We start from the raw sequence: 27,020 nt of genomic DNA on the forward strand, positions 1-27,020 counted from the left end.
GGTATTGATTTAACAGAAAGTCTGATCCTGAGCTTTGCTTTTTTTTTTTTCATCCTGAGGTTTACATTTCACATTTAGATAAAACAGCATCGAGGTTCATTTAAATTGTATTTTAAAATGGTACTGAAGTCTGCCCTCTGCTCTGTTTCTCCACTTCAAACAGCTGCTGACTCATGCACTACATAATTAATTTAAGTACCATTTGAGGTTACTTTAATACAATTTCCTTGTAAGTACATGAGTAATATCCTGGCTATTTAGAGTTCAATGCATTAATTGGAGACAAAAGTCAGTTGTCATGGTTTCTATCACAGCCAAGTGTGAGGGGTCAGTCCATCCCCAAATTCATTAGAACCTCAAAGAGTTCAGCTCCCACTCAGTGCCTGTTTGGAGAGGAGCTGTAATGAGCCACATGAGTTAATCCCATTTTTATGGCTCTATGAAGCAGCATTGTCAAGTTATATGCTTTTAATTAGAAGAAAGGTTCAGAGCAGGAATGAACTCAGAGTACCAAACCCTCACTGTGAGCAATGCCCAGCCAGGCAGAAAAGAACATTTTACCTCACAATATGCTACAAACTGTTGATATTTTAAATAAACACAGGGGATATTCAGGAAGGAGAATGGGGGGAGGCATTTCTCCTTCTTCCAAGCACATTTTGTCCTCTGATCCAACCTGAGGAGTGTCAGAGTGGGAGGATGAGGGTCCATCACCACTCCATTGTCATTGCATTTGCTTTGGGCTTTAAGCAAGACTTTCCTTCCTTTTTGTGCATTTATATTGACAGTCCTTATGATTCTCACCCTTCATAAATAAATACTTTAATTTGCCTCTCAGTTAGCTGTGATTTAAAGACACTTCACTGGCATGGAAGCACTTGGAGGGAGTGATAGGAAATATGGAATCCAAACCATTAATTCAGTGCTCCCAAACTGGTCTGGTTTTCAATCCAGCTTCATTTGCTGATATTGTGGCCAAGCAATGTTTTCATGATGTTGTCCCCCAAGTAACAATTGTTCTTCTTTCTCACTGTTACAGCTTAGACTGTTTTTTAAAGCTATTACCTGGATTCCAGCTTTCTTATGCTCCTGAAAAGTGCTTTTCTGGTTCAAAGGCAGCACCTGGAGTTGTTTAAAATTAAAGTGTGTCCTAATGAAAAGCTCCTTAGTCACTTGTTCATACAAAAAAGGGCTGTTAATTTTGGTAATTGCTGCTCCTTTCTCCAAGAACTATGACACTGACAGAGATTTATCAATCACAAACACTAATAGTGGAACATTTTACCTGAGCTGCAGCTCATGAATGGCAGCAGACTTATTAGTTTCCATAGCAACACCATCTCCACTTTCCAAGGTCAAAAATTCCTCCCATCCAATCAGTGGAAGAAAGTAAAGTGTGTCTTCCTGTGACTACCTGGATATTCTGCAAAAACAGGAAGAGATATTGGGAGATTAAAGCACAGACCCCGAATCAATACCCCAAAATTCCCCAGGTAAAATCACCTTGTACTGCACCTTTTGGAGACTCAGGCACTGCAAATGCAATGGGATAGGATCATCCTGGCACAAAAAGAATTCCAGAATTAAAATAATGGGTAATGTTGGGGTTCCTCCCATCCTCTCCATGTGCACAGAGATCTCTTGGATGGGAGGGAGTTTCTCCAAGTAGGAAAGAAAAATCTGCCTGTGGACCCTCTGCCAGACAGGGCAGGGATGGAGGAAAAGGTGTTTGGAAAAAATGGGCTTTTTGCAACTGCTAAATGTTCATCAAACGTTAAGATATTTCTTGTTCCATCCAAGGGAACCCCTCTGGATCCAGGCTGGGGGAACTGAAGAGGAGAAGGATCCAGGGAGAGCTCAGAGGCCTTGCAGGGCCTGCAGGGGCTCCAGGAGAGCTGGAGAGGGACTGGGGACAAGGCCTGCAGGGACAGGACACACGGAATGGCTCCCACTGGGAAAGAATAAGTTTGTATGGGATATTGGGAATTAGGAATTGTTCTCTGGGAGGGTTTGAGATGGAATTCCCAGAATGTGCCCCTGGATCCCTGGCAGTGCCCAAGGCCAGTTTGGATGGGGCCTGGGGACACCTGGGACACTGGAAGGTGTCCCTGCCATGGATGGGTGGCACTGGGTGGGATTTAGGTCCCTCCCAACCCAAACCAGTCTGGGATTCCAAGATTCCATCGTGGTTTGGTTCTGATCCCAGCCAGGATCCTTTGGTGAATGTGTGATCCACCATTGATCTCCCACGGGAGCAGAAGGGATCACAGTGTCACACACACCCCATGTAAAAACACAAAACCACCTTTTCTGTGGGAAGTTTGATCCTTCAGAAATGAACCATCCTCAGTAAGGATTTACATAACAATTTCCTCTAATTTCCTTTGACATTTCAGTCAACAGATGATGAATTAAGCCAGGAAAAAGTATCTGTTTGGCCTATACTCCCAAAGGGCAAACGAGTGATTTACTGTGGGGGATCAGTTCATAAAGCAGCTGAAACCAGAAATCAGTTAATAAAATGAGTTTACAAAATTGTAAAATCATTCCAAACCTTTTAAGTGCTGAAAATTTTCCACTGAGAAATTACAATTATGAGGCACACTTATGGATCCATATTCTCTTCTCACTTGACTCATTTTTCACAGCAGTGTGAAAAGATCTCACCCAGGGTTGCCCTGGAACTTATTGCTCATAGGGGTGAGAGAGATGTTTTTTAGAAAATTAACAAATCCAAATCTTCTGGAAGGGACTTAATTTTGTTAACATTTTCTATAAACTTCAACTATACAAATGCAGATCGTCTCAAGGGAGACCCTTAAAATCCCGAGGAATGATCAAAATTTGACAAGCTTCTAAATTTTGGGAAAAGAGGATGGAAAAACCCCAGAGTTTCTTTTAGTTTTTCATGATGTCCTACTTCACACACAGCTGTGATCTACCGAAGAACATTTGCAAAATTTATAAGTGTTTGAAAGGAAAAGGATTAAAAACTATTAAATTATAATTCTGTCGAAGTAGAAACAGAGAAGGATGAACTGGGTTGTACCTTTATATATCAACCCTGCCCAAAGTGGCAGCAACTGCACCTAAACAGCCTCAATCAATATTTCCTTTCTTTTTTAATACTTTTGGGTGCTTTTTTAGAGCACTTGCCTTCAGTCCAGGTTCCACTCCAACCCCTCCTTTAAACCACCTGGTGATACTGAAGGTAGGCATTGATTATTTCTGCTTCAGCGGAAAACCTGGTGCTTTCCTGTATTGAATCACATCATATTTACTTCACACCCTTTCTCCTGCTTGCCAATATTTGTCTCAAGGCTCGCGTACATATCTGTGATATCTGAGACAAAAAAAAATAAAAACCCTCTTTAGATTTGTTTTCCCTTGTCCTTCGTGAAGAGAATGTATCCCTTCAGATCAAAAACTGTAAGTTAGGATTTTAATTTATTACTTAGATGTCATCTAATTCTTCCTGTATTAATTTTGTGACTTTACTTGTCCCAGTTTTAGATTTTTTTTTCCCTGGAGGAGGGAGAAGATTCCCCAAGCACCCAGGGCCTGTGAGCAGCACCCCAGGGTGAGGAGGCTCAAATTTCCCATTTGCTGACCAATCATCCTGGTGGGTGCCAAGTTGGCTGTTAGCCGATAACAACCAGTGTTTGTCTGCAATTTATCCCCTTTTGCTGCAGTTGTTGCCACGAATTTTGCACATTTTCCTTGGCATTTCAATCTGGATTCCCCTCCTGTGCTGGGTATTTTTCTGTGCTCATTTTCTTTCCCAGTGCTGGTGCCATCCAACTCCTTTTCCTTAAGATCTCCCAAATATATTCAATTTCTGCTCCTTCTGCATTGGGTGTGTGAGTTATTTAGTGCAGAAATCCCTTCTAAAGGTGCAAGAGTTGCCAAAGAAAATTGGGGAATGGACTTAGACCATCCAGAGTTACATATGTCCTAAAATTCCAAACAAAAAGTATCCCAAACAAAAAATATTCCAGACAAAAAACAACCAATAAAAGCCAAATAACTGACCAGATTTACTCACATGCTTCCTGATATTCCGAACAAAAAATAACCAATAAAAGCCAAATAACTGGCCAGACCCTGCCTTTTCCAAGAGGACAGATTTTTTTTTTTTTTTTTTTTGCAAGGAAATATCCTTTTGAAACCCTCCCTGCTTTCTATTCTCCTCTTGTTGGGTTATGGATGAGTCTTTTGGAACCCTGAAACAAGAACCTGCAGCTGCCAATATCCAGAATATACAACCCAAACTCTTTGTATTCATAGAAGGCATTGATCAATCCTCAGAACTGTAATTCTTCTGCTCCTAGGACTGCAAATTATGGGGCATTACTGTAAATATACACATACACACACACACAAATATTTCCTTTAAGTTACCCAACTGTTTTATTCCCTTCCCTTTGACATACACAAGGACTGAACTGGCGAGCAGGCACTTAATATTTTTTACAACATCTTTCCAACAGCTGCTTCCATGGGATTATTTACTGTCAAACTAAATCAAGAATAAATGAAAAAACTGAAATATTTATAGCATAAGAAAAATCTGGTTCAGACCAGAAATCCCAGACTGGCATTAAATCAAGAAATGTAACAAGATAAATTCTGCCATCATACCCTTTGTTTCCTGGATGTGCTGCTATCACTTATTCTAATTGTTATGCCATGGTTTGAGCAGAGAGATGGATGGAAAACAAAATATGTTAAATATGATCATGGGGGAAACATTACATTTCCCCCTAAAAATCCTGATTGTGTGTCCATTTGTCAGCAGGATGTAATTTATACAAATATGTTTGTTACAGAAGGAGGCAACATCATTTTTTGTTGTTTTCCCATTAGAGAAAACAAGTCCATAGGAAAGAACTCAGTCCTCAGATAATTTATACCTGTCATTTTCATTTCTGATCTGTGAGGAAGGAGAGATATTTTCTCTTGGGACATCCAAATGTGTGGGATATGTAGGAGGTGAATATATGGAAAAAGGTGGAAAAAATTCCCAGGTCAGCAATGGATGAGTTGAGCTGCCCCTGCTCCTCCTTGCAGACACTCTGGGTAATATGGGAAAGAAAGCACACAAAACTATTGCTGTCATCAAACATTCCCTCCTGGACATCTGGAATATTGGAAAAATTCAGTCAAAAATGGGATTTGAGTGTTGACTTGGCCCTTAGCACAGGGAGGGAAAGGCTCTCTTGTTGAGGGGCTGGAGGTTTCAGTTGTACTGCTGTTTTCATTGGAATTCAGAAGGGAACAGGCTGTGCATTCATTTATTAATTAAAATAATCTGACATATATTTAAAACATTAACATAAATGCCAATGTCTTGTTCTTTACTGAGCCCAACCTGGTGCCGAGGTTTTGGTCTTCAAGACTCTTCATTTCTACAATCACTTATTTTTTGAGTAACAAAACACTTACAGGACCAAATCTGTGACAAAAGACAAAGCTGCTCTTCTGGGGTCATCTGAATTTTCATGAAAATAAGCCCCATTTCCCACTTCTGCCACAATTTTCTGTAAAGTTTTCTGCAAGTAAAAGTTGGTTCAGGTGGTGATGTGACATTGAACTGGGGTAAAACCTGTCAGGCCCTGGGAATGATGAGATTTTGCTCTCAGCTAAATTCCAGCAAATTGACATTTTTACCCATGGCAAAATGTAGCTGTTCTTGCAGAAAGAGCAACTTTTTGACCTGGTGGGAGAAAAAAAAAAATAAAAAACGTGTAACAACAGGGATTTGGGGCCAAATTCCACAGTGGTGCTGGTGGAGGAGCTTCACTCCAGGTTTATTGGTGTGACCATCTATGGAATGGGATCTGTATGGCAGAAGAAAGGAATGGAAATGTGGAGGGAAAGGCTTTAATCCAGAGAGTGCATGCACAGCCCTTTTATTCTGCAGCCTCAGCTTTCCCTCCCACCAGCTTCCACATCTCTATTATCTTTTGAATTTGGCCTTCCACACTTTTGTATTCCTCATGTGCCAGGAAATAAGTCTGTCCCAGCCAGGCTTGCATTCCTGGCACACCATTGCTCCTGATCTCTCTATTGTCTCCTGAGCACCTGATTCCAAGGCATCTAATGTGAATTTTCTCATGAATGCCAATGATATACAGCTACATTTTTCTTTTCAAACTTTTTATCCCTGAGGCGCTTTCTGCACTCAAACTATTTTCCAGATCTCCATAGCAGAGTGAATAGCAAACACTTGCAGCTACCAGAGCAGGAGGAGAAGCGACCAGTTTGCCAGGCTCCAGCAAGATTTACGTATGCTGTTGGAGTTCTCAGTGCTTATTTAGAATTATTGAACCATATTTTGAGGGAGAAAAGCACCCCATGCTATTTAACAAAGGTTTCCGATACCGATCGCTCCTGTTTTTCCTCTCTCACAAAAGGACTTGGATTTCCATTTGGTTTTCACTCCTGACTGCTATTGCTTACTTTTCCTAGGGAAACTGAAAATATTGTGGCTCATTTGCAATTCAAATTCAGTGCATGAAGCCTTCGGGGAGGGTTTAAATCTTGTGTTTTCAAAACATTTTCCTAACTCCAAGCAAACAGCTCGTTGTGTTTCAGGTGACATTGAGATCCTACAGAGGGTGGGACACTACAGAGGATTTTGGTGTCTTAAACTCCCCAAATGAAGGCATTTGAGGAGGAATGGGATGGACTTTCTCTGGTGTCTGATGAGGCCTCACTCACTGTCCCAGATGGACTCACCAGCATTGAAATGGTCCTGGCACAGGGAATTTGTGGATGCACAACCCTGGAAGTGCCCAAGGCCACGTTGGATGAAGCTTGGAGCAGCCTGGGATAGTGGAAGTGATGCCTCAGGTTTGGCTTTTCTATTTTTCAGATTCTGTGCTGCTTTAGTGTGTGGGTCTGGGATTCACATCAGGGCATGGTGAGCTCTGTGCACAGAGCAGGGAGACAAAACAATTCCTGCTCCAGCTGGGCACCAAGGACAAATGATCCCAATCTCAGCCCAGAGCACAAACCCCGTGGGCTGGAGAGAGAAAAACAAGCAGGGTGGGACTGCAGGGCTAAAGCTGGGATGGGACAATGAACTGCAAGGTGCAAATGGAGCAGAACTGATCCCAGGGACAGAGCCCGTGCCCGGCCGTGCATTTTGGGGCCATTTTGGTTCATCTTGGGTGCAGCCCTGGCTGGGCTCTGGTGCTGCCCAAGGTGCATCCATGGAGGAGATGCTTTGAATAAATCCCTGCTTTATTCTGGAACTCTGCCCAGCCTCTGTTCCAGGGCATCCTGCACAAGGCATCAGAAGGTGTCTCTGCCATGGCACGGGTGGCACTGGATGGGCTTTAAGGTCCCTTCCAACCCAACCCATTGCATGATTCTAAACATCCTTGTCAGGATTCACACGTTCTTTAACAGCCAAGTGCAAGACAAGGAAGGATTTAAATATCTTTTAAATGATTTTGATTATTTGCTGTGTGCCAAACCTTGTGTGGGCATTCCAGCTGTAAATAACCCTGTCTGCACAGGCAAGAGCCAGTGAGAAAGTTTGCTGTACTTAACCCAAATACAAAGGCTGAAAGGTAGAAACCCCAGTGGGCTTTGCTGTTGACAAATCAGCATTAAAATGTCTTTCAACAGCAAAGCGCTTAAGTGATAATGAATATTACAGAGAATAACCCAGTCCTAGCCCTCGTGCAGGTGTAGCTATCTCATACAACCCCATTTTAAGCTGTATTTTGACACCTTTTTTTAAAGTTTATACACTATGCAATGCCAGTAATCAGCCTGAAAGGGCAGATTGCTCATTCTTTGGTTAAAACAGTGCTGCTCTCATTTTAATCCCTAAATATGTGGGAATGAACCTCCAGCACCTGTGTGAACTCTGTCCTGGAGGTGTTGGTGGGATGGAAGCATCAGTTCAGCCCTCAGAGATTTGTGGGAACTACAGGAGAGAATGAGAGAACATTTTCCATGTGAATTAGAATTTAGAAATTTTCGTCATAAAGATAATTTCCAACAACAAGGAGATTCTCTCACAGTCATTTAATACAGACTGCAGCAATTACTGAGCAAACATTGAGATGGAAAAAGTCTGATAAAAATGCTTCCAAGGCCTGGCTGAAATGTAAGTCTGGATCAATTTTCAATACAATACACTATGAATAAAGTTTTTGAAGAGATCTGAAAGTGTTAAATTTACCAAATCTGATAATATCACTTTTGAACCAATTATTACTTTTCTTTTAACTTGTTCACAAACACTAAAACTGCAGATCTTGATGGCACCAAGCACTGGGAATGAAGAGCACACATTGTTCTTCCCAGGTGAAAAGTTTAATATCTACTTCATATCTATGAGTGAAAGCTTAAGAAAACCTCCTTCCAAATATTATCAGTGTAATAATGATTAAAAAACTGATTCTGTTTTGAGTGAAGTCAGCAGCAAAATTCCCATTTCTTCAGTAAAAAGAGGATCAAAATGAGAATATCATCAAAAGACAGTGTGCAGGTTTCTTCAAAGATATGGAGGTTAATAAAGGAATTGTTGATAAACTTTTACAATGATATTTTGAAGACTTCATCTCTTTCAAGATCTCATGCAGCAGTTGTTTCTCTCTGAGCCTGATATCCCACTAATGCTTTCATTTTTGCCATCCTAAAGTCTCTTATTAGGTGTTGGCAGTTTAATCTTCTGCTTCTTCACATTCAATATCCCAGATCTTTTTATTAAAATCAATATTAAAGGCATTGTGATATCTTTATGGGGCTCTCCTTTCAAATAAACAGTATCTTTAGTATTTATTATTTTTGCTGCTGCACTTCTCACACACCTGGTCCTCCAGCTGGTGGCCTTCACAACACCTTAAAAAAAATAAATAAAGGCGATTTCTTTCCCCACTGGACACAGAGAATTCCATTCCAATCCACCAAACTTTCTTCCCAAAGGGAATGTGGAGTTGAGCAAAACATCCCTGGAGTTTTGGAGTTGGAGAAATGTTCTTTTGAACCAGGAGGTTCAAGGACAAGCACCTGCAGAAGGGACCAGGGCATCCACCTGCCACTCCTGCCTCAGAAATTTCTGGATCAGGGTTAAAATTTGCCAAAAAAAAAAAAATAGAAGTGAAACTGAAGCTAATTTTAGACAAGAACCTGGAAATCTTCCAGATTATTAACAACTGGCTTTCAGCTTGTCAGGAAGTATTAATAGTACCATGAAAGGAAATTATGAACTGTAGATTTCCCCTGAGAGCTGTCAGGAAATATTTGGATTTTTTAATACCCATATACTGCAGTGCAGCAATAAATAAAGTGGCCAGGACTAGTTCTGGGCTGACCTGGGTGAACACGGATTTAAACCATGATTAGGTGGAATTCTAACCAACAGAAATAGGAGCAAGCAGGGCTGCAGTCCCAGGGTGACTTTAAGATTAGCTGAACCATCCATAACCATTATTTTTGCCCGAGATGAAGGCTGTAATCATTTTATTTGCATTTGTGCATGCAGGGGTGTCAGGAGGGAAAGTTAATTTCAAGGCTTATTGTTTAACAAGTAATGATTCAGTGTGAAATGAGGATCCTTCCCATCCCCTTCCTCCTTGTGCTGCCGTTGCTGTTTATTGCTATCATTTAGAATCTCTTGGATAATGAGGAAAAGGAAGAAAATAATCAGCTGGTTTCTGGATGAAATTGGACTTAATTCAGCATAATCTATGTATTTTAAGATAGAGGACACAGCCAAGTGGAATAATCAGAGCAGCAAACAGATTGCTTTGATGTCTAGACAGGTTTGAAGATGATCTGGAGATGGGATGAGGAATACAAATGATTTCCCTCTTCTGCTGGAGCTCCAGAGCTGGATGCTGGTGGAATGCAGGAGAGGAGGAGGAGGAGGAGGAGGAAGAGGAGGAAGTCCTTTAAACAACACCAAGCTGGAGTTTCTAAAGGATCCCCCATGGAAAATCCAGATCCAAGAGGGATCCTGAGCCCTGGGTGGGTGAAGGGGATGCCCTGAGGGGGCTCTCACACCAGCCAAGCCAGGCAGGAGGAAGGACAAGGATTGGAAACTGGGAAAGTGTGGGAAATGGATTCATAGAGCTTTGCAAATTACTCTGGATACTTTGGAGAAATAGAACTGTGAAAGATGCATTGGAGTGGGACCCAGGAGGGGTGAATTTAGAGGATTGGCTTTAAGGCATTTACAGCATGGGGTGGCTAAAGCTGACAGGCCAAGAAATGCTTATAATGTACTGTAATTAAGAAATACTTGGCTTCTGATTGTGATGGCATGAATTACAACATCTGTATTGTCTCACCTTTCCCATGAGACTGAAAATGGAATAAAAGTTTTTGAAACACCTTTCAGTTGCCCCATCTCTGGGTCAGATAAAGGCTTAATCCAACAGGAAAGCTTCTCTGCCCAGAGTGAGCAGAAATTTCATTGTTCTCCATTAAAATTATTGAGTTATTAATTCCACTGTTCTCCATTAAAATGATTGAGTTATTAGTTCCACTGTTCTCCATTAAAATTATTGAGTTATTAGGGTTTAATAAATATAAATAGCCATGTCCTTCTTTAACAACTTTAACAATAACCACTGCTTAGATTTTGAGAAGATGGCTGTGTTTCAAGTCAGGGAATAACTTATAGACATTTTTTTTGTATTTAAATTGGCAATTTGAGAAGAAAACATGATTATGAGCTGTGAATTTGAGTGTATTGGAGAAGAACTTGTCAATGTGAGCTGAATAGAGGTACAACTTCAGATTCATTTTATTACAGAGAATGTTTTGGTGCATTTAAAACAAAATTATCTATTTTTCCCTTTTTATGCATTAAATATGTTTTTTTTGCTACAAGTTCCATATGAACATCTAAATTCCCGCAAAGTCACCTCAAAGTCATTTCACATGATGAACTGTATCAAGTTGCTTGAAAATCATGATGTAATCCTGGGCCTAAAATGAATTGATTTGTGATTATTTGTTGCTTATTAATTAATTCCTTCTGCAGTTCATGCTCTTTCCTAGAACTCATGTATGAGCTGTTTTTACCAGTGGGTAAAAGGAAGAGATAGAGAGAAACATTAATCCATTTTATGACTTTAATTATTATTAGAGGCCTGCTTTGCACATGGCAGATGATTTGTTAGAAATTGATTTTATTCCTGGATAATTGCCCTGCACTCCAAACAAGTCACACACGCAGGAATTGATGCATTTGCATCTGCTGGATATGCAGCAGACAATTCCTACAAACCCAGAGCAGGTTAGGAAAGCAAAATGTTTGCTGGAATAGTAATCAGGATTTAGGGAACTTTTCCCTTCCTGGGTGCACTAAAGAACTCGAACTTGCTATTCTGGAGGTGGTCTGGGTTTTTAGCAGGTAAACAGGGTTGGCTACTCCAGGGTGAGAGCAGGAAAACCTTGACCTTCATGGAAAAATGCAAATTTGCACCAGCTGGGAACCAGGACCAAATCTATTTGGCAGAAGAACTCTTTGAATTTATCTGGTTTATGATAAGAATAATAATTTTACTTAGAGTCTCCTAATACACAGAGAGGTATATTTAGGATGCACTTATTTATGTATGCAGTTATTTCAAATAAATCTATTCCAAAATTCAAAAACGTGAGGGGCTGTGAAAGGCCAGGACTGGATATAAATATTTAGCAAGAGATTTATTTCCCCTGGCAGTGCATTTTTTTTTTTTTCCAGAGGCAGAACTTCCTTTTCATTTCTGCTTTGTTTCCTCATCCATTAAACTGGACACTGCAATCTAACAGGATTTTCACCTGTTGCCTTTCAGCATCAGCTCTCCAAGGAGCCTCTTTTATCCCCTTCTATTCAGTGCTTTCATTTCCACTCTCTTTATGCACCAAAATATGTTGTTGGAATCACAGAGAATAATTGAGAGGAGAGAATGCCAAATGATCTGTTCTAACACAGAAAAGGAAAAGTGAATTTAGCACTGCTGTCTCACCCCAGGCCGTGAGGAGAACTTGGCAAAGTCCTGATGCAAATGATTTTGCTGCTGAAGTGCCCAAATTACAACAGGGTGCTGGGGAATTATTCCAATTATTCCCTCACCACCACGGTCCTGAGCACCCAGGAAAAGTGCAGGGAAAACTCCAAATTAACCAGAGAAATCTCCAGAGGGAAAAATCCTGAGGGTTTCAATGATGTTACTGTGAAATATATTTCATATATTGTGAAAATTCCATGTTTAGCTGGTTCTACCTCCCTTTTCATCCCCCTGCTCTGTATTTTCCATTCCACTTTAATATCCTATTTCTGTGTGCTTCCCAAGCAGTTCCTGCACCCTTAATCCATTTTGTGCCATTCTGGTGGCACAAGAAGTGAAATTTCTCTGCTTTCATTCCTGCATCAAACTGTTTGTTGTAAACTCTTACAGTTGTTGGTTCAGCAGAATTGAAGAATATCAAAATCTGTCTTTCCACAGCAAAGGGATTCTTTTCTCATTCTCTTATCATTCCTTCATCCCTTATCAAAAGCAACTTTTTGCCTTTTGGAGTCTCTACCAAAGCACACGATTTCACCAAACCTCTTACAAAAGCTGTCCTTTGTTTTAAGTCAAAACCACCACATTTAGAACATGAAAAAAATGTTTTGTCCCAAGAAATCCATGAGTGCATTCATTATCAAGGAGTCACATTTTCATTTTCCACGTGGATAAAAACAAAACAATTCAACATCCCAAATTTCCCCTTCCTTTTTAAAGGTGCCCAAGATAAATTGCCTTCAAAACGGGAGGCTGGTGATTTAACACTGCTAATATTCCAGAGAAAAACAAGGATTTTTTAAAGGAAAACATTGAAATTTAGGAGTCTTTGGAATTTAGGCTCTCTGCTTCAGGGTCTGTCTAATGCCAGCTTTGTGGAATGGCTGCTCCATACAGAAATTGCTAATTAACAAATTTTCAGGTGCATTCTTTGCTGAAGGATCACTCTCATACCAGCTGAAAAAGATGGATTTAGGTGTTTTGTTGAATTTGGGTACATATTGAAAGGAAAAAATAAATCATTTGATTTATAGTTTGATTGGTAAACCTGAACAGTGAAACCCCCATGGTTACATCTCTCCTCCCTCTCTGGGGACTCTTTCCATGGGACAAGGATCTGAAATATTTAACAATAAAGTTTCCTTTTCTGGTCTTTCTTTCAGCTCTCAGGAAGCTGTGCTGGTCATGCCCCGTTTCAGGGAGGTTCAGACCAATTTCACACCAGCACCGACACCAGCTCAGAGCCACCTCTGGAGCCTTGGCCAACCCCAACCTGCTGTTCCCCCAGCACCATCAAACCCACCCCAACAGCTGCAGAAAAAACACTGTAAAAGCCTCATTTTCAGCTCACATCCCTGCAAAGCTGCTCCATCATCGAGTTTCTACACATTTCCTTGGAGCTGCAGTGGTAAAACCCCAAAATAGAGTTTGGTCTCTAATGGGCTTTAAAGTGCTTCTGGTTTAGAGGGAGAGACTTTGAGGAGGATCCCGTAGTGAAGTGTCTGCACTTTGTCAAGCTCATCACACCTTCCCTGGAGTTCTGCTCTTAATAATGCAGATTGTTTCCTGGATACTGAGCTCTTCCCCAACTCCTTGTCATGCTTGTGTCTGATTGTGCTCATAAATTCCTCTAATAACTCCTGCTGGTGTCACTCTGTGTCACTCTGAGCCTCGGCTCGCGCTCCCTCTCGCAGCCCAGGCTCTCTTGCAGGTTCAGCAAGAGTTTAGGAGATGGAATGGAGATGATAAGGAGGAGATGGCCCTGCTTTTCAGGCTTAAAAACATCCATTTACTGGTGCTGATCTAAATAATGGACTATTTCTCTTTTTCCCCTGACACATAAAACAATGTTGTTACCTCATAATGACACAAATCCATTTTTTTTTCACCAGTTCTGTGCTAAGAGCAACACAGGGATTATTTCTATCCCTCTCATGGTCTGCTCCTCTCACAGAAATCTGTCATCCTTCAAGGGAAATAGCAAGCTTGGGGTCTGAAGGGATTCACTCTGTGGCATTCACATTTTCTGAAAAATCCCTTCACCCAGGATTTTTCTCCTGGGAAGCTGAGAAGCCTCAGAGAAAAATGAAAACAAATATTGTCTCATTTGCTTCTCCTGTGTTGTGCTCACACGTGGAATGTGTTTGGAGATTGTTTATCCTCAGGTGATTGTTTCATTGGATTCTGGTGTGGGTTATTTCCACTCTTTGGCCAGTCAGGGCCAAGCTGTGCTGGGACTCTGGAAAGAGTCATGAGTTTTCGTTATTATCTTTTTAGCCTTCTATCTGTATCCTTTCTGTATTCTTTAGTGCAGTAAAGCATTCTTTAATATGATATTGTATCATAAAATAATAAATTAACCTTCTGAGAACATGGAGTCAAATTCATCATCCGTCCCTTCATCCCAATACCACTGTCTTTTGATTTTCTTTCTTTTATAGGCAAACCAGAAAAAGTTCACCACCATGTACTTCTATTCCTTTACCCAGGCAAATCCCACAGCCACAACTGCTCTGTGTGGAGGGGAAATCACCCAGGAATTAATGGAGATAATGACATGCAAGGGCTGCTCCAACCCAGGGAAAGGGGAACACATCCCACTGATTTCAGCAAGATTTAGATCAGATTCCCCAAGATTGGAGCTTCACTTAACTTATGAGACAGCCTCAAATTGGCTTTTACTCTGTGTGTATCTCCAGGTCAGTGCACTCATACTTCAAGCAGGACCTACTGAGTAAAATCTCCTTTTATGTTTGTGTGCTTGGCTCCAAAAAATAAAACATAAAAAAGAAAGGTCGCATTTGCTCTGAAGTTTTGCTCCTTTGCTTTGAAATTACACCGGGAAAAATGATGTTGTGTACAGGCCAAAGGATATTGCAGAGAGAAAAGTTGTATTAGAGAAAGAACATCTTAGTCATAAGCACCAGGCACTGCAGTGAATTTCCTCACTGGGGTGGGGATCATTCTTCCTGAGAGCTTTTCCAGCCCTCCTGATCCAAATCACCAAAGCCAAGCTGATCTCTATTTGAGCAGCCCCCAGGCTGCTGCTCAGAGCTCCTTCCCTTCCCTCCATTACTCACATCCAGCAGGAAATTCCTGCCAGGAAATAAACAGAGTGTGCAGCTACACCTGAACATCTCTTCTGCACTCATTCCCTGTCCCAAGCTTTATGCCCTCATCATTTTCCTGGATTACTTTTTATTATATTTCCTGATATTATCAACTGTGACATCCATGTGGCCAAGCTGGGCAGCCACAGGCTTGATGGAAATAAAAGTTGTCCCTTCAAGAAGATTCCAGGCAGTTTGTTTCTGTTTCCTTTGGTCTCATTAGGCTGCCACCACAAGATTAATGGTTTGGGTTAAGAGTAATTTAGTTTATGGCACAATAGGTATGAAAGGTTATTCCTTCTTATGCCCTCCTCACATAAAACCTCCCTTAAAAAAAGCAAAGTCTTTATGTCTCAATAAACAGAAGCCACAGAGAAATTGTGTAACAAATTACATATTGGATAACCATCTATAAAACTTTATTGGCTTATGAGGTTTGCATTGATTTGAATTTTACCCAAAGCATTACTGCTCCTCCAAAACACTGAAATAAAAGCAAAACAGAAACATCCATTAGGGTTTTTTTTTTTTAACAGTGAAACACCTCTGAGGAATGTGAATTCGTGGGAACAGCCTGGAGATGCACTGTCCCTGATCAGCTCTTCCTGCTCGTTCCAAGCCCAGCCTGGGCTGGAAGTGTCTCGGAGTCTCTGTGGTCAGGATGACCCCAAGATGTGTCACAGTCTCTTTTCCCAGCCTGGCAGCTGAAGGAGGAGTCAGGATTCTCCTGTTCCGCTTTTCAAGGTTGTTTATTTGCTGTTTTCTATAAAATTCTTTCTCTGACCCACCGAGGTCTTTCCAGCAGGTCGGGTTCAGGCACACTGACTGCCTGGTGTTATCTTTTTGTACTAAAAACTACCTGTACATTATTTTCAATAATTTTCCAATATCTATCACCTGTGTTAGACAGTGAGTTTCTACTCCAAACCCATCCAAAAGTGCCACCATCACTTATTGTGTACATTAATTGCAATAATTTTCCAATGCCTATCACCTTTGTTAGACACTGTCTCTACTCCAAACCCATCCAAAAGTGCCACCATCACCCAGAAGATGGAGGCCAAGAAGAAGAAAGAAGGAGGACAAGGCACACCCAAATCTCTCCATCTTGGCTTCTGAACCCCCACTCTAAAAACCCAAAATCCTAGTTTTCTATCTTGTAACAAGCTAACCATCGTTCTACTTAAATTTTCGTGCCTTGTGAGTCCTCATATAAGGTTGGTAATTGTTTTTTCCAAGGGCTAAAATGGAAGGCACAGTTGGTTTTGACCCCGTGCCAAGGTCTCTGAGCTCCCTGTCTGTGGGATCTCAGCACCTCAGGACTGAGGTGCCACCGAGACCACCCTTGGGGGGCTCGGGAGTCCTGGAATGTTCCAGAAGTGTCTGGTAGCTGGACTTTGATCCTACACAGGAGACGACACCTGTATGAGGACAGGAGGGTTTCACCGGGGTGAATGGTGAAGGGATTGGTTAATTAGAGGGTGAGACACAGGGTTTAGGATTTCTGTACAGGGGGGTTTAGAGAAGTAAGATGGAGGAATTGGGGCGTGTCCTGTCCTTCTTCTTCTTCTTCTTCTCCTCCATCTTCTGTGGTGATGGTGGCACTTTGGGATTGGTCATTACTGAAAGTGCACCGGACAATAAGAATAAAAAGGATTGGGGAAAAATGATAAATATTGTACACGTAACTTTGGGTATAAAGATAGGTGACTGTCCGGAGGGCAGGACAGTGTGCTCATGGCTGTCGGGGTCTCAAGTCCTCCAGGGCAGCCAGAGGAATCCTGGGCTCTGGCAGAAGCGCAGAGTTGGGCTGGGCTTTAGAGGAAAGCAGAGTTAACCCAAGCTCTGGAGCTGACTGATGCAGGGAGACCATCCTGGAGCATCTCTTGTGCCTTTGGCTGTGCAGGGCTGGCTCTGCATGGTCCCTAACTCCCTCCCACTCTGTGCTCTCTCCTTTTATAACCTCACAAACACTTTCTCACCTGCTTTTTGTTCCCTCAAAGCATTGCTTTTGCTTCTGTGGATTCCAGTGAGAGGTTTTATGACTTACTCACACTCCAGTGAGCCCAATGGGGCCCCCTGGTTAGTCAGGGCTGGGCTTTTATTTTTGGGTATTGCTGCTGCTGCTTCCCTGGCTGCTCAATCCACCCCCTCAGCATCCTCCAACAAAGCAGTTTCCTGCTAATTCCTTTCAGGGCTTAGCTGGATTTGGAATCAATCTTGCTGAGAAAGTCAGCCAGACAAAGAGGTAAAATCGTGACAGGCTTAGTCATTTTTGTTTTGCCTGAATCAGTGAGAAAGGTGCTTTTCTTCTCAGCTCTTCAGTTCAAATGTAACTTTCATTCTGCTAATTTTTGACAGAAGTTTGATTTTGGGGCTGTCTCACCTATGTCTTCCAAATCAATCCCCTGAATCCCTAACCCAAAGTTTAATATCATCCATTATTCAACACCTTCAGTAGGAGTAACTTGAAAATGAGTAATCTCTGAGTAAAGCTGTGCAATTAATGCTGAAATACCTCAAGTACAGAGGAATTCCAAACAGCACTCCCCACAGCTTTCCTCAGAGCATCCCAAAATGCCTCTGAAGCCTCTTGTTGTCAGCATTTCTCTGAGATTCAGTGGTAGATCCTGGCTGACTTTAGTGGCCATTTTGCATTAAAGCGAAAAAAATATTTTTCCTGAAAATTTAATTCCACACCAGCTCTTCTTCCACTGAGCTTTGCCCATTTTGCCCTATCATTTTTATCACTCTTTAATTTGCCATATCAATCATTCCATGGGTGCTGCTCCCAAGCACAGCCTCCCCTCACTCTCACCATGGAAGGGCTTTTCACACCCTGGACTTTCCCTTCTCCTTGAGGTATTTTTTGCGCTGCCTTTGGACAAATCTCCCGCTTTGGCAGCCTTTCCATTCTTTGTAGCTCCAACAGGCTGTGTTTTATTTGGAAACATTGCGTTTACTACATCCTAAAGTGGCCATTATTGTTCAGCTGTGCTCACCACTGCTCCCCTTTCCCTCCCCTCTCTTTCCAGCTGCTTTCCCAACTTATCCAGCGTGTCCAGGCTCACTCATCCCTGCCTGCACCAGATTCAGCACAGTTTTGCTTCTTCCCCCCAGCTCAGTGTCCTCAGAGGAGTATTTAGGTTAAGAACAGTTTATTCCTGGTTGGAACTGCAGCAATTGTGGGCAGGTTCATAAGCCAGGATTCTCCTTTGCTGCAGGCAGCTGAGTGAGAGCTGAGATGGAGTCAGACCTGGAGAGGGGGATGGAGCAGCGCTGGCTCCATGTCTGGGGCATGGCAGCAGCACAGGGGGTGGATAATCCTATTAACAGGCAGGGAAAAAATATGGAAAAGTGGCCAAATGATGGATTAAACACCCAGCTCTGTGCTCAGCACACAGGGAACAGGAAGGGCTCTGTGAAACCTGAGCAGGAGCTTCAGGGAGCCCCACATGAGCAAGGGGTATTTCACAGAATACTGGGATTCTGAGCTTGGAAAATCCCTCCAGGATCAAATCCCAGGATTCTGAGCTTGGAAAAGCCCTCCAGGATCATCCAGTGCAGCCTGTGCCCAATGCCCACCTTGTCCCCAGCCCAGAGCTCTGAGTCCCACCTGCAGCCCTTCCTGGGATGGGATCTGCATCTCCTCACTCTTCCTCACCTCCAGGGATGGGGGTTCCATCTCTCCATCCTTCCTCACCACACCTCCAGCCCAGCACAGGTGATTTTCCTGGCAATTTTTGCACAGGCTTCAGCCTGACTTTATCCTGCTCAAAATCCGCTTGGTACTTAAACAGCAACAACAAATATTCGGAGCACATTCAGCTCTACATGAATTCTCTCCTTTAAAAAAAAAAAAAGGAATCTGTTTGTTTCTTTATATGTAAATTTTTTCAGAGAATCACAGAACACTTTGAATTGGAAAACACCATAAAAAAATCTTGTCCCAACCCCCTGCCATGGGCAGGGACACCTTTAGCCCAGGTTTTTGCAAAGGAATTCATGAATAGCTGTTCCTATTTCAATGATGTAGGAAACACAGATTTTCCTTGTAAGATCCCTCTGACAAGCCTTTTCCCCTGTGGCTCTGCCCTCACAGACAGATGGGAATGCAGCTGCCCAGGCATTAGAATTTTATACCAAACATTGGCATTTATTTGGATTTTGGGGTGGGAAAATTGAAAATACAAACCTAACTGATGGATTTGGTGGAATAGAGGAGCCTGAGCATGTTCAGGAAAGAAATTAGACCTGCACCTCCAGTGGTTGTGCAGTCACACAGGAGAGGAAAGGGTTAAAGATAATATTTATGGCTTTTAGCTTTGTGTGATAGCTCCAGAAAGGGCTGGGTGACCTCTGTGGAGAGGCTGCAGCAATGTGTCACCACTAATGATATCAGTGCTGAGGGAAAGGTGGCAGTTTAAGTGACTTTAACAGGGGTAAAACCTCTAACCCGCTGTGCAGCCCAAGTGCTCCCTCTAAACCAGCAGCCAAAACAATTTCTGGGAGAGAAATTCCCTCTCTGGGGCCTGCAGAGCTTCCCTGCTATTGCCAACCAAAGGAAAACAAACCCCTCAGTGGGGAAACGAGGGAAATGGGCAGAAGGGATCAGTGTGGGGAGAGTCTGGATGTGCAGTGCCAGGGACCATGACAGTGCCATGGGTAAAACAGGGTAAAACAGCTCCAGGGTTATCCCCCTCTGTCACCATAGGACATGAAAAACACAAGCTCACACTGCTGCTCTCAAGGTGAAGAAAAAGAGAAGTTTATTAGACTCCAACATTTATAGATTTCCAAAAGTGATAACGGATTGGAGGGTGACAGGGCCACCTCTCCAGTGACACTGGACACACCAACAGTCCATCAACTCTCTCCTCCTCCATAAAGGCATGCAAAACAACGAGTTATTTACAGAAAGTGTGTGAGAAAGTTCCTTACAAGACTGTCAACATCAGAAGGCTCAGAAAATCTTAAAAAAACCAAGGTGACACCCCTCTAAAGCATCAGGAGCAGTGGAACAGCAGCTGCCAGGTGATGGATCAGAGGAGGGAAACTGAGGCACGAGGTCAGGCTGTGGGTGCCCAGTGTGGCTCTGTGCTGGCTCTGTTGTGGGAACCCAGGACATCCCTCTGGCTGTCCAGGATGGCCAGGACCCTGCCAGGGGGCTCAGAGACCCTGGCACGGAGCCCAGAACACCTGCGGGTTTGATACGACCCGTGGAGCAAATTACCAACCTTGGATGAAGATCAGCAAGCCCTGACAGTTTAAACAGAATACTAGTGAAGTTATCACGGGGTGGAAAAGTAGATTTTGGGGGTTTTGGTATGGGGGTTCAGGGAGCAAATGGAGGGAACTGAGCGTGTCCAGCCTTTCTCCTTCTTCTTCTCTACCTCCATCTGCTGCTGTGATGGTGGCACTTTTAGACTGGTTTACAGTAGAAGCTCACTGTCTAACCCAGGTGATAGGTATTGGAAAGTAATTGTAAATATTGTACATGTAGTTTTTAGTATAAAAAGATAACACCGCCCCAGGGGCAGGCAGAGTGCCTGGACTGTCCTGCAGAGTGGACCTTGGCTGGACAGGAGAAAGAATTTTATAGAGAAGATACAATAAACAACCTTGAGACTGAGAAATGAAGAGCTCTGACTCCTTCTTCAACCACTGGGCTGGGAAAAGAGACTTTTGAACTTTTCTCAGGGTCTCTCTGATAAGCTAAAGATCCCGACACTCTGTGAAGAATTTTGGGTTTGTTTTCCTTTCCTTGGCTCCAGGACAAACCCTTGGAAGCTGCAACACCCTGGGAAAGGCAGGGATTCACAGATCCACTGCTCACCGGCCCAGATTCTGCCCTGACTGAGGGTTTTCAGCTGAGGGTGGGACTCTGGGTAGTCCATGTGACACAGCTCTCTCATTTAGCTGATAAGAATCTCCACCTTATCTGGCTTCCTTTCCAAATGGAGGGAGTACAATTTCCAGGGAGGTTTGCTCTGGTCCCGCTGCTTTTGTAATTTCATGGTAGGATTATCAGAAACTGCTGGAAGAGATGAAGTTGCAGAAACTTCTGTGCTTTTAATCCCCATTTCTCTCACCAAAGGCACCACTCGTGTTCTGCACACACCAGACTGGCTGAGGGAATGTCTGGGAGAAATGGATTTGAATGGCTGAAGAGCACCAGGGTTTCAGAACAGTGCCAAGCTTTCTGTGATGCAGGCAGGCCCATTCCTGATGTCCTGACCCCACAACAGACCAGGCAGTGGGAAAGGTGTGTTTGAAGCAGAAATAATCACTAAATGTCTGAAAATTCATTCATTTCAATGAGAAACAGGAACAAAATGCAAACATTGATTATCTGCTGCTGTGGAATGCAACAGGAGCATCTGTGATTGATCTCATGTGGTTGTTTCTAATTAATGGCCAATCACAGTCAGCTGGCTCGGACAGAATCCGAGCCATCAACCTTTGTTATCATTCCTTTCTATTCTTAGCTTAGCCAGCCTTCTGATGAAACCTTTTCTTCTATTCTTTTAGTATAGTTTTAACGTAATATATATCATAAAATAATAAATCAAGCCTTCTGGAACATGGAGTCGGATCCTCCCTGGGATCTCTTCCCTCCTCCTGGGACCCCTGTGAACACCACCACACAAAATTCATCCCAGCCAGGTCCTACATTCCCAGTGTGAATCACAGGGATGGGAATTAAAATCAGGTGCTGCTCAAAGGTACACACTTGGTATTTACACTCCTTTTTCCAGCCAGTCTTGCCCCATTTAATAAGAGATAAGTTTAATAAGAGAATTTTAATACAGGATTCCTTGCAGCCATCCACACAAAGAGGGATTTGGGATCTCATGATTTGATTGTAGCCATGGGAGAGCTGAATTCATTACTAAATATAAAGTGTTTGTATTTTTTCTGAAGAATCTCATTAAAAAATGGATCTTATTGGTGATCACATCAGGGTGTGTGAAGAGAAGGAAGGATTTATTGCAGGAAAAGTAGGCAGAGTGTTTTTATTTGTTTGAGCTGCCTCAGGTGGGAGCTGGATCAGAACCCTGGGGAGGGTTTTTGTGTACCTGGGTCATTCATGTTTGGATATAGCCAATAAACCAGTTCCTGGGAAATCAATTCCACTCCTTTCCATATTATTGTGTTGTGCAAAGAGCAAGGACAGAACACAGCTCCTCTCATCATTCTGATGTTTTCCATCTCTTTTAACAAGAGCATTACAGCAGATGCTGTCAGGAATTTTAATAAAACAAACTGCCTTTCTGACTCACTTGGTCCTTTCCTTCTGGTCTTCATAGGCTAAAAATACATCTGAGGGTGTGAGGGAAATTATTTTTCTCCCCAGCTCCTTCCTCCCATCCCTCTGTCTCAGTGTTCCCCTCAGCACTGCATGCTCTGGAGTTGGAACTCTTAGAGGAAACCCAGAACGCAACAACCACAAAAATGAATAAAGAGATGAGATATAATAATGAAATTTCTTGGGTTGGAAGGGACCTTAAGGCTCATATCATTCCATGGGCAGGGACACCTTCCATTATCCCAGGTGCTCCAAGTTCCATCCAGCCTGGCCTTGGGCACTGCCAGGGATCCAGGGGCAGCCACAGCTGCTCTGGAATTCCATTCCAGCCCCTTCCCACCCTCACAGGGAGCAATTCCTGATCCCCAATATCCCATCCAAACCTCTTCTTTCCCAGTGGGAGCCATTCCCTGTGTCCTGTCCCTCCATCCTTGTCCCCAGTCCCTCTCCAGCTCTCCTGGAGCCCCTTCAGGCCCTGGAAAGCTGCATTAAAACAGATCCATCATTTTTCCCCCAAAATTTTGGGAAGAATCCCCTTTGCCCTCCAGAATAAAAGCAGCAGGAAGTGCTGAGCAGTTTCCTCATCCAGCAAGAAAAGCCCCAGCTGGAGCTTCTGCACCAGGAGCTCCTTGGAGGAGAGGAGACAGAGCTGAGAGCACAAAGGTACGGAGAAATTCCATCTTTTCCTCCCTGCTTCTCCTCCAGCCGCTGAAACTGAGCAGTTCAAGTCCCCATGAGGGATTTTAGTGCAGAAATATCTTGCTGGCTCGTTGCTCTGTGCTGACCTGGTGTGTTTAGCACTTTCCTAGCTCCAGGTAGGGTTTCCAGAGCTCTGATGCTCTGTCTCACACTTGTGTGTGGTTTTTTCCTCCAAAAGATGAAGAATTGTTAAGTACAGTGCCCGGATCTATTTTAATTTGGGTTGTTCTTGTTTGCCGTGATTAGGGCACTTGAACATGCTTTGTTCTCTTTTTAAGGTGTTTATTTTTTCCTTTAATATTCTACACTTGTGGAAAGCCTGTGTGTAAATAAGAGAATTGTGGAGCCTGATCATTTTTGGCTGGAAACAGGGTCACCCACTCACCTAAATTCTGCTATTTCTGGGGGTTTTTGTGTGTCCCAGGGATGGTTTTTGCCAAGCAGGGAGTTGTAGCTGTAAAACTGAGCCTGGATTTCTTCGTGTCTCCGCTTCTCCTGGAGACAGACGAAGTTACAAATTTCCCCAAGCACAGAGTTATGGCCAGCCTGAATGCAGCCCTTGGGAAGAAGGAATAAATGACTTTTTGGGCCAGACTTGCTGATTTTCCTCCTCTGCAAGGGCCTCCCCTGCTCCTGAGACAGAGGCTGGGGACAAGCAGGGCACCATTAAAATGGTTTTTTGTGTCTCTTTGTCCCTGAGGAAGGTGAGCAGAGGCCAATCTGTGGCAATCTTCTGCAATAAACTCAGTTTTTAACAGAAGGAATACTGTAACGTGCAGTTTTGGGGAGGAAAATACAAATTTCATGCTGTTTCGTAGAGCTGATTCATCCCCACACACTCACAACATATATTCTAATGAAAATTCTCAGCTCAAACACAAACAGTGCTTTGAGCCACCCAGCTTTGTGTTTTAAGGCCCCTTGGGCGCACTGGCACCTTGTTCTGTGAGGGAAATACTTGCTCCAGTGGCAAGAAATTCATTTTAGGGTAGCTTATTATGCACCACAAACCTTTTTAATAGTGGTCATAAAGCTGGAAGCAAAGGAAAAGAGACATGGCTCCTGCTTGATTTAAAGCACTTAGGTTGTTATGGATTATTTATAATTTTATCCTCAGCATGGAAGGTAAAACTTGTAATCCATGGCCAGCAGTACCTCACCAGCATCTGAAACCCACAGCTGCAAACATTGGGGGGTTTTTATTTTCCTTTTTTTCCACGATAAAGTGTGATCTATGGTTGTTGCTGGCTTCATGGAGGTACTGATTTGGGACTTTTTAGTGTCATAAAACCCACGAAGCAGAGACTTGTGGAATGTGAAACACTGACACAGTGCCTCTGGAGCACCACAGGCAAAGCTGGCTGATGGAGATGGGTTATTTGTGGGGATTTGTGGTGCCTGGAATTGCAAACACTGCAGGGTTTAGTGGCACACATTGAAAAATTCTCTGCACTTTCAGGACTTGAGTGGAAGTCACAAGTCTCCTCTGTTTGGGGGGAGAAAAGTCAAAGGGGAGGTGGAAATGCTCCTTCAAGGAGTAAATATTTGGATTTTAACTCACAATATTTATCTGCAAAGGGTTGCAGTGCTGATAAAAGGACAAGTAACTGTTATTTGCAGAGTGTTTGCATCTTGCTTGATCATTCAGCTCCATAAATGCTGCAGGAAATTGTCAGCTTGGAGCATCCTGCTGGAGGAGCCCCTTCCCACATACAACAACTGTCTGAATCCCAGGATTCACCCCAAAAGCACCATGGGAATGTCTGATTTAACAGAAAGTTCTAGTCAGGCTCTTGTTTTTGCAAGCACAGACTTCCCAAACTTTTGATAAAGTATCACATCCTTTAAAGCTGTGTCATGCAGTGTAAATAAACAACAACATCCAAACTAACGCTCCTGCAGGTCCTTGGGTGCAGACCCAAAGTTCAGCACAGGCCGTGAACCTGCTTTATATTCTCCTCTGACGATTCAAATGAGCAACAGGGATAAACTTTCCTTTTAGGACTTACCTACGTTTCCCTGCAGATTTATATTTATTGCTTTTCCACCTTCAGCGGGCAGAAATGAGGTTAGGCTCTCATTACCCACTCCAGATTTTCACATGCTGCAGAAAGTCGTCTGGAAGTGCCAGAATTAGCACCGTCATGCTCTGTGTGCCCGTTCCACTGCAGCAGGGAGCTGAGATAGCCCCAGTGCTGCACCTGTGGTGCCTGTGGCCAGCACAGGCTGCGCTCTGCTCGCCTCGCCCTCACTCGCATACAAATCCATCCCACACCTCCTTTTCTGCCCAGAACGCGCCCGTTTGCAGCATCAGCCATTTCCAGGCACGCAGGAGAAATAAAGAAGCCACTTTTCCCCCCTTCTCTCCCCCTTATGCAAATGAAAAGGAGCGAGGAAGGATGAAAAGCCAGCCCAGCGAGCGCGGCTCCCCAGCAGCATCCACACACGGCAGCCACACGCGTCTGTACTTACAGAGCAGGGACATGTCTGGGGTCTCCACAATCTCCTGCAGGACTGTTGGGAGCTCTCAGCGAGGCAGGGTGCTCAGCGAGGCAGAACGGAGCCGTGTGGAAGGTCTGTGCAGCTGGGAGATAATGGAACTGTTTTCCCAGCTGGGACCACGAGCCTTTTATCCGCGGAGCGTTGCGCGGCTCTTCGCCGGTGCTGAGCGTGAAATGCGCTGCCTTCCCCACGCTGCTCCAGCCAGAACCCACACAATTAGTGCCTCAATCAGATAAACAGCTCCTGCAGTTTGTGCACAGCCCCGTCTGGAAATTGGGGATGTATAGAAATCAGCTCTGCCTGGCTCATCCTTCAGGAAAGCTGAGCGAGCGAAAGCGTAGCTGTCAGAGCGGAGCATGAAAGATTAAATGTGCTCTTGCTGTTCCTCTCGTACAAATATGAGCTCCTGTCAGGTAATCACAAACCTCTCTCCTCAAAAACTGGGTCACCGCACTGGGCTTAGGTTTGGAGCAGGAGTGGGAATAGTTTTGTTTGGTCCTGGTCCCCGCAGCCCTGCCAGGCTCAGGTTGTGGGGTGGGAGCTGTCATTGAATCCCATCCCAGCCCTGGGTGCCCTCTGCAAACACTCAACTGCCCCTTCCTCTGTCACATATTTAACAAATTTAAATTTAATTAGGGAGGGGAGACTTGCTTGTCTAAAGCAGCACAGACATAAATTCTGGTTGAACTCCAAACCTTCTTGGATTTCCATTTTCCCTCTTGGGACTGCTTCGGCAGGGAAGAGTCCTTCCCTTAGTGAGAAAAGTTACTTGAGTGTGTCACTGAGTTCCGGAGTGGTTTGGGTTGGAAGGACCTTAAAGTCCATCCAGTGGGCATGGGCAGGGACATCTTCCTTCATCCCAGGGTGCTCCAAGCCCAACCTGGCCTTGGGCGCTGCCAGGGATCCAGAGGCAGCCACAGCTGCTCTGGAATTCCAGGCCCCAGGCACTTCCAGCTGCTCTGGGAATCCCATCCCAGCCAGGAATTCCATCCCAATCTCCCATCCATCCCTGCCCTCTGGCAGTGGGAGCCATTCCCTGTGTCCTGTCCCTCCATCCCTGTCCCCAGCCCCTCTCCAGCTCTCCTGGAGCCTTCTCTGATGACACTGGGAGCACCTCAGCTGTCCTGCTCTGCCCTTGGGCTGGGAGATGGGGACAGCAGGACATGGAGCCCCTGGAATGTGCCCACAGGTGCCCAGCAGCCCCATTCAGAGCTCTCCCCCTGATTAACATAAACAATTTTGCACTTTTCTTCCTGTGAGCTTCTCAAATGAGCTTTACTGACAATTAATTAAGCCTTGCAGCACCCTTCTAAAGGAGATAGGCATTATAATTAGCAGCTCCATTTTTAATTAGGAATAAAATTTAAAATGGAATTTTAG

At 43.6% G+C, this 27,020-nt stretch overlaps 2 protein-coding genes across 5 annotated transcripts in view; both read right to left on the bottom strand.

Annotated features, from left to right (window-relative positions):
- The window catches only part of LOC102075469 (contactin-6), a 132,882-nt gene extending 106,712 nt beyond the window's left edge, over positions 1-26,170 (bottom strand). For 2 of the 4 annotated variants that reach the window (XM_014269258.3, XM_005490167.4), the window contains exons 1-2: positions 25,611-26,169; positions 1,286-1,423 (exon numbers count right to left, since the gene is read on the bottom strand). In XM_014269258.3, coding sequence (XP_014124733.2) covers positions 1,286-1,340 — 55 coding nt within the window. In that variant the 5' untranslated portion in view covers positions 1,341-1,423; positions 25,611-26,169. Of the gene's footprint in view, positions 1-1,285; positions 1,424-25,610 lie in introns of all 4 variants that reach the window. The other 2 variants (XM_074550327.1, XM_074550326.1) reach the window with 2 other exon arrangements.
- CHL1 (cell adhesion molecule L1 like) overlaps positions 1-27,020 on the bottom strand; it is a 607,847-nt gene that overhangs the window by 222,406 nt on the left and 358,421 nt on the right. The window lies entirely within an intron of this gene.

This window comes from Zonotrichia albicollis, chromosome 12 (assembly GCF_047830755.1).
Source record: "Zonotrichia albicollis isolate bZonAlb1 chromosome 12, bZonAlb1.hap1, whole genome shotgun sequence".
NCBI classification, from domain to species: domain Eukaryota; kingdom Metazoa; phylum Chordata; class Aves; order Passeriformes; family Passerellidae; genus Zonotrichia; species Zonotrichia albicollis.